General features: G+C 41.0%; 2 protein-coding genes and 1 long non-coding RNA gene across 4 annotated transcripts in view; all 3 read left to right on the top strand.

Annotated features, from left to right (window-relative positions):
- LOC123980455 overlaps positions 1-21171 on the top strand; it is a 35868-nt gene that overhangs the window by 3183 nt on the left and 11514 nt on the right. The window lies entirely within an intron of this gene.
- Positions 484-10210, top strand: LOC123980453. Of its 2 annotated transcripts, XM_046064861.1 has the most exons (7): positions 484-654; positions 794-1135; positions 1276-1317; positions 9446-9487; positions 9628-9738; positions 9875-9909; positions 10035-10210. In XM_046064861.1, the coding sequence occupies exons 1-7, from the start codon at positions 609-611 to the stop codon at positions 10134-10136; spliced, it is 720 nt and encodes a 239-aa protein (XP_045920817.1). In that variant the 5' UTR covers positions 484-608; the 3' UTR covers positions 10137-10210. The 2 variants fall into 2 exon arrangements, with proteins under 2 accessions (XP_045920817.1, XP_045920818.1); XM_046064862.1 differs by lacking the exons at positions 484-654; positions 794-1135; positions 1276-1317 and adding exons at positions 8715-8799; positions 8939-9280.
- LOC123980463 lies at positions 1618-2148 on the top strand. Its single transcript, XR_006827504.1, has 3 exons — positions 1618-1730; positions 1874-1908; positions 2036-2148. It is a non-coding gene; the product is annotated as an uncharacterized LOC123980463 (long non-coding RNA).

The following is a 21171-nucleotide window of genomic DNA, read 5'->3' as shown; positions in this document are numbered from 1 at the left end:
GACAACACAGTTACATCTCAGGGCAGACTGGGCAATATGGATGCACATATCTCAGTAAATAATAACCATCATGTATTCAGTAAAGTCATGGTATAAATTGTATTTTATATCTGAAAATGTATTAAAGGAATCCTGGGGGAGCCAGTTTGAAAGGCCCTGATGGAGCTGATAACATTAATATCTGGCATGAAATGTTATCTATAATTTACTATGCCATGCTTCAGTTTGTCAGTAGAGTAGATGTGGATCATCAACAAGTACTAGGACAGCCACAGATGTTCAGCCAGCATCAGATACAAGCAGACCCTAATGCAACAGTTGCCCCGCAGCAGAATTTTGAATTTGATGTGACCATCTTGCATAACGACCTTGAAGTACTTTTTATTTTATTTGGTTTGAACCTCATTTGGTAACTTAATATAAAATAACTGTAATAATAACTTTGTCTTGTGTCTCTTGAAGTCATTTGGTGTCACACTCTGAAAGCATGTATGAGGTCAGTGGACCAACTGGATAACATGATAAGAGAGCCCGCCTCTTAAGTTGACAGCACCCTTCCTGGAGCACGGTTTAACTACAGACACTGCAGAGCTGCAATCATTCGCACTATGATGAACTTCATCTTGACAACAGCTTTAATTATCTGCAGCATCAGTAAGTACTGCCAACACATTTCTCTCTACTTTGTTGCTTCTACAATTAACACTTATTTTCTTATGTATAATTTATTCAGAGGTGTTGTTTACCTTCCTATAACACGCACATCTCTTGTTGTCTCTGCTGTTTGTTTCAGGCTGGATCTCTGTCTCAGCTTCTGAGTCTCAGACTGTGAAGGTCCAGCCTGGTCAAGAAGTCACACTGTCCACTACCAACATTTTCAATCATTCAGGCATGACAACCTGGTTCAGAGTGGTCAACAGAACCAAGGCCAGCTGTATCTCCACTATGGCCGCCTCTGGCAGCAATCCTAAATACTGTGATGGATTTAAAAGTGGAACATTTGAAATGAGCTCCAACACCTCCACTGTCTTTCTCAAAATTAAGACAGTGAATCTTTCTGACTCTGGGCTGTATTTGTGTGGATTTTACATAGAGGGACTTACAATTTTAAGTGTGATACATTTAAATGTTGAAGGTAAGATTATAAAATCCTGTGGTATCTTCTGTTATGTCTTTCTATCTATTTGCAAGTTTAATAACTGTCCTAAAACACATAGGTGGAAAAAATAAGCATAATAAAACCATTTAAAAGTAAAATCTTCATTTTGTTAAAAGGCAGTGATGAATCTCATGATGACGTTGACAAAAAGTCCACAAGTAAGATTCTTTCATTTGGCTATTTAATCATTGTCAAAAGAAGCGTGATAAAAAACATTTAAAATTTAAAAATCAAGAATAAATATATCTTCATTTTGTTAAAAGGCAGTGATGAATCTCATGGTGACGCTGACAAAAAGTCTACAAGTAAGATCCTCTTTAAGATTTCTTTGTGCAGATTCACTTCTAGTCATTTTTAAGATCAAAACAGTACGGCTAACTTAACATTTGTCAGTTTAATGTTAGCAATTCTCAAGCCACTAAAGAGAAAATAGAGTCTAACTATATTTTCTTTCTTTTAACAGAGAGTGATAGAATACCTAACCTGATGAGTGTGATCCTGGGCGGCCTGACTGTTTTCCTCATAACGGTCATCATCTGTCTGGTTGTTAAAAACAGGAAACTTCAGAAAGGTACAATATTGTTTTAAGCAACTGCTTGGATCTTGTGTTTGGTTTCTTGTTTTTTTCTCTCTTCTAATGTTGTGTGAATATGTTGAAACAATACAAATGTTTATCTTGGTCACCTGATTAGACATATTGTCTCTGTTGTTCAGCTGCCAACAAAAAACAGAATCTACAACAGCGTGAGGTGAATCAAGTTTTACTGTTTACTATTAAATATTTAAATTCATTAAAGGTGGTTGAATCATGTTGGGATTTAATTTTTCTCACAAACTCAGCTAGTTGACGTGTGGAACTGTGTGTCCTCTTTACAGAATCTGGACTCTGATGACCTGAAAGCACTGAGTTTGTATTCAACAACAATAAGAAACAGGAGGCCTGCATCAGAGAGAGAAGTGGAAACTCATGTTGTTTATGGTGCCAGCAGATAGAATAATGCTATTAATCATATTCATCAATTGATGTTCTTATGTGGGTTTGGGGGGGGTTACCATTTTCTTATTTAAATCTTGATCTTTTAGTCTCATGAGTCTTTCTAACTCTAGAGAGACTGTCCATAAAGACAATTGATAGATGGAGGTCTGCAGATGGAGGAGTGAGAGAGGCACGCATCATTTGTTTAACAGGAAGAGACAGCAGAGTGGTCTGAGCACAGCTGAGCTGAAAATCATGAGGTCACTTAAATTAAATCTGAATCTGAATCTGAATAAAGTCGGACATGAAGCAGTGAATACTGGCTGACTTTCCTCTGCCAAAGTGATCAGGTTCTACTTTTGTATATATATATATATATATATATATATATATACATCAGAAACTGGATATTTTAACTGTGATCATGTGTTACATGTCTGAATGTATTTATGAATATAAATATTTATGACAGCCACACACCCATGTTGTTGCACTTTGCACTGTGGTGAAAAACAGCTCTTTCTATATAAGGGAGATCTCTGTATATCTGTATCTTCACACCTCTGACAGACTCACTCGCTCTTTTATCTTCACATAGTGTTTAATCTACTGAAGCAGAGTGACACTTTTACAGTCTCACATGAAGCCATTCACTCCACACGCTGTACAGTGCTGTTTCGGAACAGAAAAGTTCAGCTGTGCATTCAAACAGGTGGATTTATGTGAAAGACAGTGATTGTGCTTTCCATGCGCTTGGTGACCTTTATTGTATAAATGTGCTTAAAGGACAAATAACAGCACTGAGAGATGACAGTGAGATAACTCCAGAGTGATGACATGCCCAAAATCTGACTTAAAGTGGTGACAGACACTCTGTTCCAGGAGAGCAGGAAATGAACAATTCAGGTTGAGTTTATGAGGCTGTGGATTTGGTGCCTTCAGAACTGGAGAGGAGATTTGACCAGGACAGCATGCAGATAACAGCAAGAAGAGAGACCATAATGATTGATACAGCAAAGGGCCACAAAGTGGAACTGAACCTACATCATCATCATGATCATCTTCATCTTCATCTTTCCAAGCAGCTGGATGTAGTCCGCCTGCAGCTCCAACTCAGGATGTTATGAGACATTACCAAGGATTCTTCATGCAGCTCAGTCCCAGAAGTGGTCTTATGTCTCACCAAACTACACCAACAAACCAGAGAAGTAGAAAACCTCATAAAGGTGTGATGTCTTCACACATGTTTCTCCACTCTTCAATCCCAATCTCCACACTGATGTACTCAAAGGCGCGTTCCCAGTGAGTCCACAAGGGCATAGTGTTGTCTTACTCTCAAATCATTAATTGTATGACGGCCCTTTCACAGACTTTTTGAGCCCTTTATGCACACTTTCTGTAAGTCCGCATCCCTCCAGAATTTGCCTAAAGGAATTACCCACAGTTCATAGCGCTGTGACGTTACCAGTTGAAACCTGTACTAAAAAAGGTAAACAAACAAAACGATTTGAGATTGAACTCACTCCAAATTTAAGTTTGCCAGCAGCAGAGTCGGACTGTCCTAGACTGTAGATGTTTACAACAGTGATGAGAGGATGAAGAGGGACTATCCTTCTGGGCATGAGAAGAGAAAAAAACTCTCAGAGTTAACTGTAGGAACAGCAGTCAGGTTGTTCTCTCCTCTCAAAGTCTGATGTCAGCAGATAACAGTACTGTTGGTTGATGTGCAGCTGCAGTGCATCTCTCTGCGCTGCTCAAGGCTGGCAACAAAAAGGGGGGGCCTCACACAGACAATAGAAACAAAAATGTTTTATTTCAGGGGTTTTAAAAGTCCAGAAAATGTATGGGCCTGATGACACACCTCATTTTAAAATAAGACAACACAGTTACAACTCTGTTGATAAGTGGAGCTGACTCAGCAATATGGATGCACATCTCTCAGTAAATAATAAAATTCATGTATTAAAGGAAACCTGGTGCTAACCGCGTAAGATCAATGTGCACAGCAAAGTGTCTGGAAAGGACCTTAAGAGACGGTTGCATGATTTGGCAGAACAGCTGTTGCAGGTTACCTGCAACATTTTCATCCACCTCTTTTCTCTGCATAAATGAACGTTACCACCCACGAGGTGCACACAACTCTCAGCAGGCATGCAACACACCGGGACAAACTGACACTATATTTATACAAAGACAGGAATAATTTCATGTGTTACATTTGCTGAATTTACAAGAGGGGACCGATAATTACAATGTTGTAGTAAACAGCGTTTCACAAAGTTTACATAGATTCCCCTAACTCAACAACTCCATAAACTCTTCATTTTTTTAAGCAGGTCTGGGGCGGATTAGCCGCTACCTCACGCAGAGTCAGGAGAACTGTTCTCTTTTCTTTATAAAGTATAAACTGGTCCGGTCTTGTCTTATCTTGGGCACTCTACAGCAACACGTTGTCCAGGTGTCGCCATGATCGTTTATGATTATGAAGTTAGAGCACATCTGAAAGTGAACGGGATCATTGTGTAACATACTTAATTGCTACTCTCGACGCCATTAACAATTAATGACCAAACGTTACAGCTCATAACGTGAAGCAGCATGGCTTTAACGTGAAGCTAGTTTGCTGACTATCTTACCAAGACCAGTCTTCATTATCCACAGAGCCACAATGTAACGTGCCTCCTCTTCAGATGCTCCAGTGTTGCCAGGAAAGGTCAGCTTTGCAGATGCTGCAGTTCAGAACCTTTTTGGCTGAGTGAAGAGTGAAATGCTCCTTCAATCTGGAGGTTTTGGGTTGTGAAGGTGTCGTTAGGGGCCGATGATGTCATGAACAAATCGATTCAGCAACAAACTTAAAAATCGATTTTTCGATTACGTCGATTAGTTGTTGCACCTCTAATTCTTATCTATAATTTACAGGGGCTAGTAGAGTAGATGATGGATCGTCAGCCAGTACTGGCACAGACGCAGGCCAGACCTCTTTAGCTAATCCCACAAACCCAGGTGAAACACAGGCATCAGATACAAGAAGCTCAGACCCTAATGGAACAGGTGCTGCTCCACAAAATGACCAATCAGGTTGGCCCCCAGTCTTAACAGACTTCATGATGACTGAGTTAGTGCACAGAGGTCCAGTCAAACCAGCACTGGATTTTTCTAGAAGAGGTTTCCATTCAGGCTTATTACAGAGTGAGGGTTGTCGTGACAGCACTGTGGTGTCAGGTGTGACTGTGCAGCAATGGCAAATTGTTAACATGGCTCATGAGTCAGGTAGGAGGGCCCTGTAGCAGAATTTTGCTTAGGGCCCTAGGGAGGACAGGACCTGGGGTCTCATTTATAATGAGACCCCAGGTCCTGTGTGTAGAAACCTCACTAAAAGTGTATGTGTGCCCAAAAGCCACAAATGGCATACGCCGAAAAATATTTAGACTTATAAAACCGTGCGTACGCACACTTGTTCCCTTTATAAATCACAATCATCTTGAAATGTGCCGCATGTGAGGGAGCCCCATGTCCGACCCTTCAAACGCCCATAGTTGCCTATAAATGGTCAGTGAAACGCCCCTCATTAATATTAATACCTACTGACTGCAGGAAGAAAAGGAGGCAAAATCTGACAGAGAAGCTACAAAATGAAATTTAACTAAGTGTGACACTGGCGTTCCTTTTGATGAAGCTGAAGTTGTTTGGTGGGTAAAAAACGCACTTTCACGCAACGCTTGTGCACCGGAGGCAAGGGGGCACCGGAGCACCACCCCTTTATAACGGATCTGCAGGAGGGGGCATCCCCTGATTTCCATAATGTGTTTTTACAAGCAGAGCATCATATCCACACACTGGCGCACAGCGTTTGGCTCGATAAGGAAACGAACATGTGATAACAATATATGAAACTATGGTCTCATATTTGTTCTACTGACGCACTGAAAACGGCATCAATTTAAATTTAATTTGTCCTCCTGTTCACCTTATTTATGAGAATAAATTGCACTGCATGCAAGTATTAATTAATATGACTCCTGTACAACATATTTCTGGCGTTCTTTTGCAGAAACAGATGTCTCCTTGATATCTCTTGTGTTTGTGTGTTTTTTTTCCAGCTTCAGGGAAAGTCAATCAAACGGGTGTTTGTTTATTCAGAGCCTATAATACTCAGAGGAAATATTTCGATTTATTTTACACAATAGTAGGCCTATTCATTTCTAACCGTTTTATCCTTCTGCCATGTGAGTCGCCGTTTCTCATTTCTCCTCTTTATGTGCGTATATGTGGTTCAGAGTTTACTTACAGGACCGCACATTTCCCCGTCAAGTTTGCTTTTTATAGATCACAACCTTTGCTTGGGAAGTGGCGTATGCACGTTTCCAGCCCTGTTTTGTATGTACGCAACGTTTATAAATGAGACCCCTGCTCTGGACAGCAGCAATAGGATTGTCTGATGAAAGATCGTGGCAAATTCTGGTTAGTCAACTGAGAGTGGACACCTGTATCAGCTGATTAAGAGAAGCAGGAAGAAAGATCGAGACAGGCCGAGGCTGAATCCTAATCCTCACCCTAAATCCTAAACCCTTAACCCTCACAGACTTTACTGACGTTACTTGATAAGTGCTTAAGTGCAAGAGGCTGCAAGGGCCCCAAATGCTATAATGGGTTGCACTTTGCAACATATGTTACGTCACCTGGACTACGCCAAAACAGCATTTTTTACTTTCTTTACAGCGGAGGCACAGAAGGGACCTGATTTGAATATTTTCCAGGTTCTTGCTGAGTAAAGTGATTATGTGAAAGTTAGCTGTGGACAAGAGGTTATTTTCAAATAACTAATACAGTGTGGAGACTGGGATTCAGCCAGAGACAGACACATAGACATTTGAATGAATGGTTTTAAAGACAGGTCTTCTTAAACTGAGCTTGATTTGATGTGAAACTACACAAAAAGCAATTTAAAGCACATTAAACATTTAAACCACCAGTATTTAACAGCCATAAATGTTGGGAGAAAGAAGAAAACTAAATAAAATAAAATACAATAAAAAACAGCAGTGGGCTATGACAAGTGTTGGGGTAGTTACTCAAAAAAAGTAATGGAATACACATTACGAGTTACTTTAAAAAATAAACAAAAATCACAAATCATGCTTTTAGGGGAGCTGATGTCTTATTAAAGGCTGCTAAGCTCACCCTGGCTCCCCCGTAGTTCGCACCCTGGGCAGGAGTCTCTCAAATCAGACAACCTGTTCCTCCTTGAAGTCAGCACTAGATTGCCAGGCTAAACAGCCTCGCCACAGGTACACTAGAGAGTATCCCTGTCATTTCACGAAATATTATGAAATAATACCTCCACCCCTCGAAAGACTTCTTTGGCATTCTGTATCCTCATGAACTGGCACTAAAGAAAAGTGTTAACACGCACGAAAAGGGACGTTTGATTTATTTTTCTCTCCTCCATTTATGTGGATAGTTCAAGAACCAGTTCGCAAGTAATGCGATTATTTTGTTATTAGTAACTCCTAAGGTGATTTCTTCAGCAAGTTTCACCAAACCCACGTGGAACTTCCGGGACACACAACTCAACGCACTTTCACTTTTGTTCGCACGTAAACAGGAAGAAAGTATGATGCACTTGGGCGAAATAACATGTGCATCTGACAATAAATGGCACTCCTCAACAAATCTGGCATGTCCAAGCACTTGTGCATCTGTGGACACATCGACGGTCTCGTCAAGTTGTAAAGAAAAATACACACTTCGTTTTACTTTAGCAATCACCTGCTCTTCCACGTCTTTTGCAATGCGCCCAATGCAGTTAGACACAGTATCGTCTGACACTGGTATCAATGCTGGCTGCTCTGCATTTCTTTTCCCACACATAATTGAAACTGTTTCTTTAGCGCACGTTAAGAAAATATTCATATATTCACGTACTTTTCGTCGTATTTTCTAATTTTCTTTGTCATTTTGTTCTGTTCAGTTTTCTGCTGTGCATTTCTCCTCATTATTGTTAGCTCTCCGTTTCCAGTGTCACTTATTGTTGAGAAAAAACGTTAACTAGCTACCTTAACGTTGCCTTTTTCTAATTCTTAACTTATTCTTCTTTGGTGTTTTAGCGGTTGTCATTACCGCCACCTACTGGATTAAACAGTGCAAAATATTTACAGTGTTCACCCAAAGTGATTCTATTCACAACTTTAGTCCATCTAGTGATTTATTTCTTTTTTTGTGTGTCTATAGTAGCATTCTTGCAACCCCTCTGGGACAAGGTCGGGATCCCCACGTCAGCGTTAGACTATCAAGTCAGCTGCAATCATCGTGAAACGTATAAACAATATAACTCAATACTGCGCCCTTGTGGTCAAAGTCTGTAAGACTGTAGCAAGTCCCTTAAAATCTGCTTCACATTTTAAATTAACTTGAACAATTTTACTCTGAAATGAAAACAACAAAGAACACATGTATTTACATTCACACAAAGTCATTTGGTGTCACACTCTGAAAGCATGTATGAGGTCAGTTGACCAACTGGATAACATGATAAGAGAGCCCGCCTCTTAAGTTGACAGCACCCTTCCTGGAGCACGGTTTAACTACAGACACTGCAGAACTGCAATCATTCGCACTATGATGAACTTCATCTTGACAACAGCTTTAATTATCTGCAGCATCAGTAAGTACTGCCAACACATTTCTCTCTACTTTGTTGCTTCTACAATTAAGACTTATTTTCTTATGTATAAGTTATTCAGAGGTGTTGTTTACCTTTCTATAACACGCACATCTCTTGTTGTCTCTGCTGTTTGTTTCAGGCTGGATCTCTGTCTCAGTTTCTGAGTCTCAGACTGTGAAGGTCCAGCCTGGTCAAGAAGTCACACTGTCGACTACCAACATTTCCAGAAATCAAGCCATGACAACCTGGTTCAGAGTTGTCAACAGAACCAAGGCCAGCTGTATCTCCATTATGACCAAGGCTGACAGCGATCCTAAATACTGTGATGGAGTAGAAAACGGAACATTTGAAATGAGCTCCAACACCTCCACTGTCTTTCTCAAAATTAAGACAGTGAATCTTTCTGACTCTGGGCTGTATTTCTGTGGATTTTTCATAGAGGGACAGACAGTTTTAAGTGTGATACATTTAAATGTTGAAGGTAAGATTATAAAATCCTGTAGTATCTGTTCTTCTGTTATGTGTTTCTATATCTGCAAGTTTAATAACTGACCTAAAATATATGAGAATCATTGTCAAAACAAATGTGATGAAAAAATTTTTAAGTAAAAAATGAAGATTAAATATATCTTCATTTTGTTAAAAGGCAGTGATGAATCTCATGATGACGCTGACAGAAAGTCTACAAGTAAGATTCTCTTTAAGATTTCTTTCATTGTGCAGATAGTTGATAAAAACAGTACAGCTAACTAACATTTCAATTTAATGTTAGCATTTCTCAAGCCAATAAAGAGAAAATAGATTCTAATTATATTATCTTTCTTTTAGCTGAGTGTGATAAAATACCAAACCTGATGAGTGTGATCCTGGGCGGCCTGACTGTTTTCCTCATAATGGTCATCATCTGTCTGGTTGTTAAAAACAGGAACGTTCAGAAAGGTACTTTATTTTAAAACTCCTGTTTGTATCTCGTGTTTGGTTTATTGTTTTTTTTCCATCTTTAAAGTTTTGTCAATATGTTGGGAGAATACAAATGTAAATGTTTTTTAACTTAGATATATTCTTTGTCACTCAGCTGCCAGTGAAGAACAGAATCCACAACAGAATGCGGTGAATCCTTTGTTATAAATTACTTTTAATTGTTTTGTAATTTTAAATTATGTCTTCTCATTTGTAGTTTTTTCTCTAAATTTCAGCTTGGTCAGATAAGTGACTGTAAATATTCTCTTTAACAGAACCTGGGCTCTGATGACCTGAACTACGCAGCAGTGAATTTCAGTGCAAAAGCAAGAAGAAGAGAAGTGGAGCCCAATGTTGTGTATTCTGCTACTAGATAGACTGAGGAAACAAGAAATGCTGTTCAGGATGTAACTGATGCTTTGTCATGTTAATCTGCAGTTGTGCTTTTGTGTGGGTGGTGGACAGCAGAATTTAGCATCACAAAAAAAAGCTTCTTACTTGTGGTTAATGCTTATCTCTCTTTGAAGATGTAATTAGAGAACATGCATACAGACAGTATTCTAATGGTGACTTAATATACTGTCTGTCTATACTGGTATGGGTTTTACATCCTGGTTGTGTTTTTAAATGAACATGTACTGCATGTGTGGTGAGAAAACTGTTCTGTCTGTATCAGCCTAAAGAGAAGTCTCGACCACAGGAAGACCGGCCTTCAGCTTTTTCTCCAGTGTGTTTCTTTGACAACGTTTCATCAAACAACCACAAAAGACACCAAATAAAAATATCACAGTTAAATTAATTTGTTTTTATCTCACATTTGTTGCTGACAGACTTGTGTAGCACTTGAAGACTTACTCGAGGACTCCTACTGTGCATTCAGACCAAACATGAATTGAATACTCGCAACAATTTCCCCACGGGGGTTTTATCGCTGGACAACTGCCAAGTGTTCACACACAAGGCGATACCACGATTACCACAGCTGTCTGAACCCAAAGTAAATATTTTGCTGTGATTTATCTGCAAAAATGGATCAAACTGATGCAGAAATACAATGTGAACGATAGCTGTTATAAAGTTACAGACACATTTTCTGAACTCACCATGTAGTTCAACCTCCTCGCTTTCTTTTCTCCAAGTAATGACCAGTTTTGTCCGGTTTTTATATAAATATGAAGTAGTAGTCCAACAGAGCTCTGGGTGCCATCCGACACTAACAATAATAGTGGAACTGGAACTGCTGAGAAGCTCCAGTGAAGATGTCAATGTTGTAATTCCAAAAACTAAAGTAAAAAGCCTATTTATTAAAAAGCAGTTTACTCCGAGCGAGTAAACGGCTTGTCAGAGTGTAATCCTACCTGACTACAGGTGTTTATTTGTCCAACAGCTGCAGGACTGCTCTGTCCTCTGCCTTTCCCCACAGCTTAGCAGCTCTCCGACTTCGTCTTACTTCTCCCCTCTGCCTGGTCCTCTTCACACAACACTCTGAAGCCGTCGGTGACATCTGGATAATCTCAACTCGCTCGAGTTGAAGATTTTCAACTCAGATGAAGGCCTTTTCGTCGCCCCTCCGCACCACCCAACAGGAATTTCGGGTCTTTGTATGTAAAGGCACTGACCCCAGCGCTCACTTCACTTTCTATCTGAAAGTACCATTAGGATTCATTAAGCTGGGAAATATTTCTCTTAGGAAAAACACTTCTGTACTTTAAAGGATAGTTACAATTTCTAGCATTCAGACAGGGTGAGGGAGTACTGCAAAGAGACTGTGCTGTTCTCACAGAGAGTGAGGTAAAAAAGATGAAAAGAGTTCTGAGAAGACACAAAAATGATCACCTCTAAAACCGCGATCAGAGAATGATCAGCTGTGATGCTGATGTTGCCCACTCTTTGCAGTCAGTGAATGTTATTTTCTTTGTGTGAGTTTTTTTTCGCTGCCGTGAGCCTTAGACTCGTCACTCAGCAGGTTTTATTACAACACAATAACAGAAATACAAATTTAGCTTGTGGCTGTAAAACAAAATGTTAGCTGAGCTTTAAAATTCATTCTTCACTGCTGCGAGACAACGGTCTCACCACATCTTTCCTTCATGCTGCTTAAAGCCCTTCAAACAAATGTGTTTCCTTGCTGAGCCACAGTTGAGGAACAGCAACACAGAGAAGGATTTTCTTCAACTGTGTTTTTCTTGTTTTATGTTATTATTTTTTTCATTTTCGCAACATGCCCATGCAAAACTTATTATACAATATCACAGGGAGCAACTCTTGCACATCATTGTTGGACAACTGACAAACAATAAGGAATATCCACAGCTTCAATTACCTGTTGCCGCACCTGGAAAACAGACTGAAGGAAAGGTTGTGGGCCGGGGTCCTGGGCCTCATGTATAAACGCTCCCTATGCACAAAAAGGTTACATACGCTGGAGTTCACGCACACGTGGGATGTATAAAAATGAACGTGACGTGAGAATGTGCAGGCCGAGGCGCAAACTTTTGTCTGGCTCTGTGAGTAAACTTCAAAGTACCAAAACTCACCAAATGTTTCAAAATAGTGTTTCCACTGCTGTTACTGTGCCTTTGTCAATGAAGTAGCCACTGAAAAACCTAATTATATCCATTGATACACAATAAAAGTTTGATCATGTATGTATGTTGTGGTTTAATATCAAAATAATAATGATCCAGAATGCTGCAGCACGTGTTCTGACAGGAACCAGGAAAAGAGATCACATTTCTCCTGTTTTAGCTTCTTTGCATTGGCTTCCAGTAAAATTCAGAATAGAATTTAAAATCATTCTTCTTACCTACAAAGCTCTTAATGGTCAGGCACCATCTTATCTTAAAGAGCTCATAGTACCTTACTACCCCACCAGAGTGCTGCGCTCCCAGAATGCAGGGTTACTTGTGGTTCCTAGAGTCTCCAAAAGTAGACTAGGAGCCAGAGCGTTCAGCTATCAAGCTCCTCTCCTGTGGAACCAGGTTCCAGTTTGGGTTCAGGAGGCAGACACCATCTCCACATTTAAGAGTAGGCTTAAGACTTTCCTCTTTGATACAGCTTATAGTTAGGGCTGGCTCCCTTAGTTATGCTGCTATAGGCCTAAGCTGCAGGGGGATTTCCCATGATGCACTGAGCTCCTCTCTCCTCTACTTTCTCTCCCTCTGTATGCAACCTCATCCCATTATTGCATGTTACTAACTCGACTTCTCCCCTTTCCGGTAGTCTTGTGCTTTCTCGTCCCTCTCCTCTCTCCTATCACTTCCTGCAGGTTTTCTGGCTCTGGAGCTGTGGAGTCTGGATCTGTGGCTGCTCGTCACCCTCTACTGCAACAACTATTGTTGCTAGTCTTATTGTTATTATTGTTATTATAATCATTAAAATTACGACTGTTGTCATTAACACTACTATAAATATCTGTATTTTTCATTTAGTCTATAGCAACATCACCTTTACTGTCTGTACCTCTGTGTGTATATTGTGTAGGCTGCCTCCCTCCCTCTCTCTCTCCTTACATCTCTCTCTCTCTCTCTCTCTCTCTCTCTCTCTCTCTCTCTCTCTCTCTCCTTCACCCAAACCGGTCAAGGCAGATGGCCGCCCACCCTGAGCCATGGTTGTGCTCGAGGTTTCTGCCTCTTAAAAGGAAGTTTTTCCTTGCCTCTGTCGCCTAGTGCTGCTCTTGTTGGGAGCTGTTGGGCTTCTGTAAATAGCATCACAGAGTACGGTCTAGACCTGCTCTTTTATGACAAGCGCTGTGAGATAACTGTTGTTGTGATTTGGCGCTATATAAATAAAACTGAATTCAATTAAACTGAATTAAAACTGAATGTGAGAGGAATAGATAATGATGGCTCTCACATATTTAATTTCACTTCATATCACATGTTATCACTTTATCATATAAACATTCAAACCAGCAGTGTTATTTCTGCTCGCACTAGTGAGCCATAACTATTCCATACTGCACCTTTAAGTTGTGGAAATAAAACAAGCCAAGTGCCAGCTCAGATTTTAAATTAATGGCCGCTAAATATTTCATCACCCTCCCCGGAGCGAAGAGGAGAGGACCAGGGTCAGCTGTGGACCTGCCTAAAGCCAGGATAATGTCAGGTGGCAGGATTCCATCTGCCTTTCCCCGATATTAGACGTGAATTTGGCTTCTGAGTCCTTAAACTATCGCTGGTGGAATTATCATAAAAATCCAAGATAACATCAAATAGCATTAAAGAATTGCAGAAGTTAGCGTCAGTAGTTTTTAATCATATTCTCTGTGCATTCGTTTTAGTTTTCGTGTATAAACACGCTGCAGTGAACAGACTGACACAGAGACACCGCGGTGGCGCACAAACAGATTTGCATTCTCACCTCAACTCACCCTGCACATCTTCACCACCTGCAAACATGTGTAAATTAAAAGATCTGGAAATAAAGCCACACAATTGCTACACTCCTTCCTCATCATCAGTCATCATGATGCAGACCGAACATAACAAAACCAACATTAAAAAATGTGTTCACCTGTCTAACCGCCATCTTCAAATGATCTCCCAGAGTGGGGGAGACCACTGACTGAGGTGTGAATGACTCAGTCTGACTGCTGTAAACATATCCATACTGCGTTACACTCGTGCATAATGCTGCATGGCTGCTCTCTGGCTCTGCAGAACACCAATGGAAGGATTAGAGAGTAGAAGGATAAGATTTCCTGGCCCATGATGATGACTGCCTAGTACTTTGATTTAGATTCCCTGGAGTCATGCTTTTGGATCTGTGTGCTGATCTGGGTCCAGCATTAGACAGACCCACCTGGCGGAACTGTGACATCCCGGTACAAATACAGGTAGGCTAGATACCCAAACAGGTGGGTTTTCTTTCTTTTATCTAATGTTTACCTTTCTACCTAAATTATTTGTTTAGAATAATATAATTCTGTTAAACTCTCTGAATCTTCTTTTATTTGTGAACAAGCTGCATTTAAACAGTCTGTGCTAACTTCCACCTCACAGACACCCAGATTTCTGTATTAGAAAACTCTTTTCCCGTCTTTTCAGCCATTACAAGTCTCCAAGCGGGCTGCATTAACTGTTATTGTCATTTTGCATTTGTTGCTGATCAAATAAAATATTTCTTCTTGCCTCCACTTTACTGATCAGCCCCTTGATCTTGCACTTAGTGAAAGTTTTGCAGCAGGATTGCCCACTATTATTTGGACCTTAGGAGGTGACGGTATATTTCTGGTCATTTGCATAGTAATTTATGGGAGGAGTCAAGGCGGAGAAGCTAAAAGAAAAACAACTCTGTAATGTCACAGTCCGTCCACCGTAAAACAATATGTGGCCTACCGTTACCGCAACAGCACGACGGCAGGTGATCAGAAAGCAGTATGCCAGCAGACCACAGACAAGGTAACAGTAACAGCAACTTTAGCATATAGCTGAAATCATGATTGATTGTTGAGTTGAAGGCTGCCGTCGCCGGCATGCAAAAGTACTTCTTGAACACAGCATTGATGAATCCATGAAATAATCTGTAGAGGTTTTGAGTACTAAAAGGATCATTAGCTGCAGCCCTAAATGAGATAAATTTCATTTAACACTCAAAAGTGTCCAAACATTGTTCTAAATTAACTTTGTAAAGCAATGAAAAGAAAAATCCATTCATGCCACAAAATGTGTTCTAAATATGGTTGAAAGACTGAATCTCAACATTTAGGCTACTGAAAACTCACCTCATTAACTGCATCCACACCGTAAAAGGTGGGGCAGAACATGACCAGTCTCTGTGATAACGTATAAGATAGCTACTAACCTAAAATAAATAGTCTACGTTCATATTAAAATTTATTTCAATATCCCTACCAAATTGTTCATAATATTCAGCCTCACATAAGAAAAATGAAACCCATTTATATTAACGGCTGCGACAGGCTGTATGAAATGGACTGGGGAGCAAATGAAACATGTAAAACTTCAAAGCGGTAAGCAGGCTTACTGTAAAAACCTGTACAGTAGTAGCTTACAAGGCTTTCAATCAGTTTCTGTAGGATGATATCGCTATACAAAAGTTTCTCCACATCACCGCAGTCTGTGGGATCTCCTACAGATGGTGATGTCATTACCCAAGAGCAGCTCTCGTAGCTACTCCGGAGCAGGTTAGCCGTTCAGCCTAAGTTACCATGGCGATCTATCTACCCTGGTAAGAAGTGAACCACTGTCGTAGTACTGAAAACCCAGAGTTAACCCTGAAGTTATCTGGATAAGCTCAGATCCTGCTCTTATAGGCCCCTGGACTCTCCTGACCTGAAGGAAGCAGCACTGACTTCATATTCAAAAACCATAAGAAGCAGCAGGCCTGCATCAGAGACAGAAGTGGAAGCTCATGTTATTTATTCTGCCAGCAGGAAGAAACTGGAACTGCAGCTCTGACTGGTGATTTATCATATTAATCTGCTGCCACCTGCGGAAGGACACATATTGTACAATCGAGTTCCTATATTCATGTTCAGTTTGCATTTTCTTTCTTGTGTTTTTTCTGCCTCTCTCTCTGAGAAAAAGTCTCTGCCTTTCTTATTTTGTCTGCCTCTGACTTTTATCAAATAGGAACAAGGACATGTTTGATGTTTGGTGAGGAGGAGCCACAAAGGACAGTGATGGCAGACCATTTGACTCGTCCTGTGAGTAAGTTTGACAGTCAGGGGGAGGGAGGAGTGAGGGAGGTACACATCTCTTCACAGGAAAAGACAGCACAGTGCGGTCTGAGCACATGAAAGGCACGAGGCTTTGTAGCAAAGTATAAAAAGAAACTGTGAGAACGAACCTACTTGCTTCTGACTAAATAATATCAGCCTCTTTATTTGTAGTGGAAAAAATCATAAAGAAAATAAACAATGACGGAATAAAGCACCACACTGTGGTGACAAACATTGTCTGTGTGAGTGAAAAACCCACCATGAAAACGTCAGCCTTGACCAAAAATATCAAATGACTTGCTGTTTTTCGCACAACAGAGGATCATCGATGTCTTAAGGCTCTTCTGAGACTGTTTTGAGGTGGGTGTGGCCACCCTGCTAGGAGCAGTACATGTGAACTTTGACTTTGACTTTGAGTGACTGTTGGCATATGGATGTGTTCATGTGAGCATGTACACTGAAGTTAGGGCACAAGTTTAACAACTTTACCAGATACCAGAACAATTGATAGCATCACTTTCACTCTGAGAGAAATACAAATGTGTCTGCAGAAGAAGTGGCTCTTCCTTTCATTTGTCAACAGGTGCATGCGACGGCAGCAAAACATTCTTGCTCCAGCAAATATCCAGTATCTTAAGTGTAGGATATCAGGTGGGAAGAATTAAGATGAATTTGTTTTTTTTGTAAAGAAGATTAAGGCAAATATATTTCCTTGGTAGTTTAGTTTTGATTCTCAAATGCCTATTTCTCTGTTGCTCTCTCTATCGTATTGATGTTGTTTGTCCTTGATCATAATCTCAAACAAAAAACAAAGACATTTTTGGTTTGATGGAGGAGGAGCCAGCAAATGTGACTGTCAAATGTCCTTATAGGGAGAGTTTGCAAGCAGGGAGGAGTCGGTGACATACACATCCCTTGTTTAAGAGAAAGCACAGTGTGGTGTGAGCACAACTGAGCTGCAGATCATGAGTTATCTAAGGTCAAACCTTGGCCTGGCTGTGTCTGCATGCATGTGTGGGCAAGTCCCGTGCCCCCCAGAGAGCTGACAGCATCTTCGTCTGTAAAGTTTACTAAATTAGTAACGGAAGCAGACAGCAGTGAGTATCTGCTTTATGGTGATGAGGTATTCAGTAGCAGTCAAACGACTACTTGTGATCAGATTTGAATTACTTTGTTTTATGAATCAGCTTTATTGCCAAGTAGGTTTACGCATACAAGGAATTTAGTGACTTGGTGCATGACAATTAACATAAATGTATAAATATAAAAATATGAAATTGACAAGATCTACAAAATATAAGGGAATAAAAAACTAATATGTGTAATATGGCAGATATTTCAGGTTCCTATGTCCAAACATATGTAGTACTGTAAGGGAGGGATGGAGGGTTAGGGGGCCATGACAGTCAGTGACAGTGGGGATCCTGGGCCAGCTGCAGATAGAATGTGGCTTGAGTTTTTAGTCCTCCTTCCGGAGGGGCATGTCTGAAACAGCTTGTGTCCTGGGTCTCCACATTCTCACTCCTAACTCCTCACGCCCCTTGGCCTCTCTTTTTAATGCCTTGGGTATCCCTTTAGCATCATTTTTGGACGTGTGGAGTGCCACAGTCAAGCTATCAAGAATAAATATGCAATGTCCAGTTAGAATTTCTAAATAAAAATGTGAAATGTCGTCATTTGGTTAGGTTGATGCAGCAAAAGTTCTTGGTTAGGTTTAGGAAAAGATAATGGTTTGAGTTAAAATAATAACAATGCTTACATGACTTAACGAAGGCCTCTCCCTTTCAGGAGCCAAACCTTGAGACGCTGGTCTAACACCAGCATTGCGCATATGATGCCTCAACCTTGTGACAGAGTCCCCCAGACCAGAGGTACAGGCCAGGACTCTGTCACTGTTGGCTGCGTCACTTCTACCAGAATGAAAAACAACTGTTTCCGCCTCACTTAACTGGAGGGATGAGATGGGGCACGCATGCACACATACAGTAGCCCTTCTGTCCATGCCGCATGTGAAACGCATCCATTCCCAGGGGTGGGCTGTCCTGTGGCTGAATCAAGAACCACAGCGGGAAGTGGGTGGAAAACAGATCCACCTCTGCTCTCCCAAAGCAAGCCCAGTTCTGCTGAACCACATCAGGTTGCAATCTCCACTTGCTCCGTTTGGGGCATGAAGTCAGCTCCCCACTGTTCTCCAAGACTGGGCTTTCAGGTACAGCAGGGCGGGGGGGTCACCATGCATCGCTTTTGCCTCTTGAGGTTCAGATGCAGGCTGGCAAACCAACACTGTAGCCATCGCATGTGCAGCAAGCCCAGAGGGACCACCTGATGGACTGCTGCTCTGAGGCCCAACAGCAGCATCACTGACAGCGCAGTCATAGCTGTCCTCTGCTGTCCTCTGCTGTCCTCTGCTGTCCTCTGCTGTCCTCTACTGCAGCTTGTGAACCACCATGAGTGTTGTCCCAACAGATATGCTCTCAGGTTGGTGGCGTTTAGCAAAATCAGATACTCCGCTCGCTGCAGCGGCTGTGGGGAGCTCTCTTCCCAATTGATCGCAAACCCCAAGCTGTTGAGGTGCAAGATCAACTGGGCTATGTGGAGATCACCCAAGGCTTCAATCAGTGCGGTGTCCATGCTTCTGCTGAACGTGTGTAGGCCTATCGAGTAGTTGACGGGAAGCCTATTCGTATTCGTAGGCTACTCCCTGAGAGGCGAAGTGTAAAAACTCCCTCTTACTGTGTCACCTCGACATGAAATATGCATCTTTCAGGTGGATGGTGATGAACCAGTTACTGAGCTGCACCAGCTCCAGCAGTTTCTTTATCGTCAGCATGTGGAAACGCCTTTTCTCCATTGTGCTTGTTCAGGTACCAGAGATCCAGGGTGGCTCAGAAGCCGCTTGTCTTTTTGGGGACAATGCGCAGACAGGCCATAAGACAGCCTGCTTCAGCGGAAGTGACGATACGGTGCAGCTAATGGCTGTTTGCGGCGCTAGCTAGGTGCATCTTTAACTCACGTTAACTGTCATTTGAACAGGGCTGATAACTTTGTCTAGCGAACAACAGTCTTAAAACTAAATGTACTCACCAGAGAAAGTGAACAGCCGACTCCTAATAAGCTTTTTCAACAGCGCTGGTTAAATTTACACAGTGCCGAGGGTAGGAGTCGGTTCTAGCCTGATTGACAGGTCGCCATGGTAACAACTTCTCAATCATAGAAACATACTCTGCTTTTAGGTCTATTTTAAAATAAATGGGACCATTATTTACTAAATGAACATCATTTTGTATGGAACAAGACTTGAAACTAGCGACTGAGACCATAAACTGCTTAAGAAAGTGTTTACCGAGGTAATTATTCAGGTGAGAAGTAGGGTCATTTTGCCATTATTTCTAATGGAGCTGGACTTCTTTTTGGAACCAGAAGAGTCGCCCCCTGCTGGCCGTTCAATAGAATACAGGTTTCAGGGACTTCTGCATTCGCATCAGATCGCTGACCGGAAGCTTCCCGCTTGGCTGCACCACTGGAAGAGACACGTTGTCTGGTTTTTTCTCTCCGGCTATAGCTGACCTAGATTGGCGTTAGCTCGGCTCGTGCACACTGACACTATTTATGTATTTGTGTATTTCCATAGTAGTTATGTTTTGTCTTTGTATCATGTATGCATGTTTTTGGACGAGACGAGACGCTGCATCTCAAGGGTCTATGCACTGATAAATTTAAATTCAAATTCCACTTTACTACTTTGTAATTGCACTTGTTACCTATTGCCATATATCCATTTGCATTTGTATCCAATTGCTACTGTTTACTGGTGGTATTTACCTTTCTTATTCATTGCATTTAATATATTCAGGTAAACTTATCTCAGTGCCTTGTGTTCATAATCCATCTTTTGGCTTCAGCAAGTAAACCTATGATCTGGCCCAATTCCAGTTATCTAGATACCTTGACTACTCATTACTATGGTGGTTACCTATCTTAGTGACCAGCCATTGAGTAACTGATTACACTATGCTTCCAATATTTCATCCAGGCTTACCTACAAGCACACATTCCCATCAGTAGGAAATATCTAAATACCGTCAGGCGTTAACATGTTAACTTTAATCTCAAAAGTATATCTATATATATAAATCTATATATTGGTGTTATTCAGTCAAAGACTATACAGCATTACATTTTCACCTATCAGCTATCTGAGGGCATGTTATGTGAATCCTTTTCGTCCTCCTTTGTTCATTATTGTATATTATGTACTTTGGTGTGAAGATGACAATAAATCAACATTCATTGGAAAAATAACTTTGTCTTATGCTCTGTGAGGCTAAATGTTTGCGTCAACACTCACAGCATTTATGTGGTCAGTTTGAGCAACATGATAAGCAACAAAACAGCCCGCCTCTTTGCATTGAGAGCACACTTCATGGGGAACACTTCATTTACGGACATTGCAGAGCTTCAGTCATAAGCACTATGATGAACTTTACCTTGATAACAACTTTCATTCTCTGCAGCCTCAGTAAGTACTGCCATTTAATTATTTTTAATTTAAAACTTTTTTACTTATTACACATTTCATTAAGAGATATTGTTTACTGTCATGTTACTTTATAACAAGTCAGTCTTCTTGTCATCTGCTGTTTGTTTCAGGCTGGATCTCTGTCTCAGTTTCTGAGTCTCAGACTGTGGAGGTCCAGTCTGGTGAAGACGTCACACTGCTGTGCTCC

This window comes from Micropterus dolomieu, linkage group LG12 (genome assembly GCF_021292245.1).
Source record: "Micropterus dolomieu isolate WLL.071019.BEF.003 ecotype Adirondacks linkage group LG12, ASM2129224v1, whole genome shotgun sequence".
In the NCBI taxonomy this organism is placed as follows: Eukaryota; Metazoa; Chordata; class Actinopteri; order Centrarchiformes; family Centrarchidae; genus Micropterus; species Micropterus dolomieu.
This window is presented reverse-complemented; position numbering and strand designations above follow the sequence as displayed.

Coding starts and splice junctions, on each gene's coding strand:
- LOC123980453 (XM_046064861.1), top strand. CDS start 609: ATGATGAACTTCATCTTGACAACAGCTTTAATTATCTGCAGCATCA. Junction 655..793: donor TTTAATTATCTGCAGCATCA/GTAAGTACTGCC, acceptor TGTTTGTTTCAG/GCTGGATCTCTGTCTCAGCT. Junction 1,318..9,445: donor CGTTGACAAAAAGTCCACAA/GTAAGATTCTTT, acceptor TTTTGTTAAAAG/GCAGTGATGAATCTCATGAT.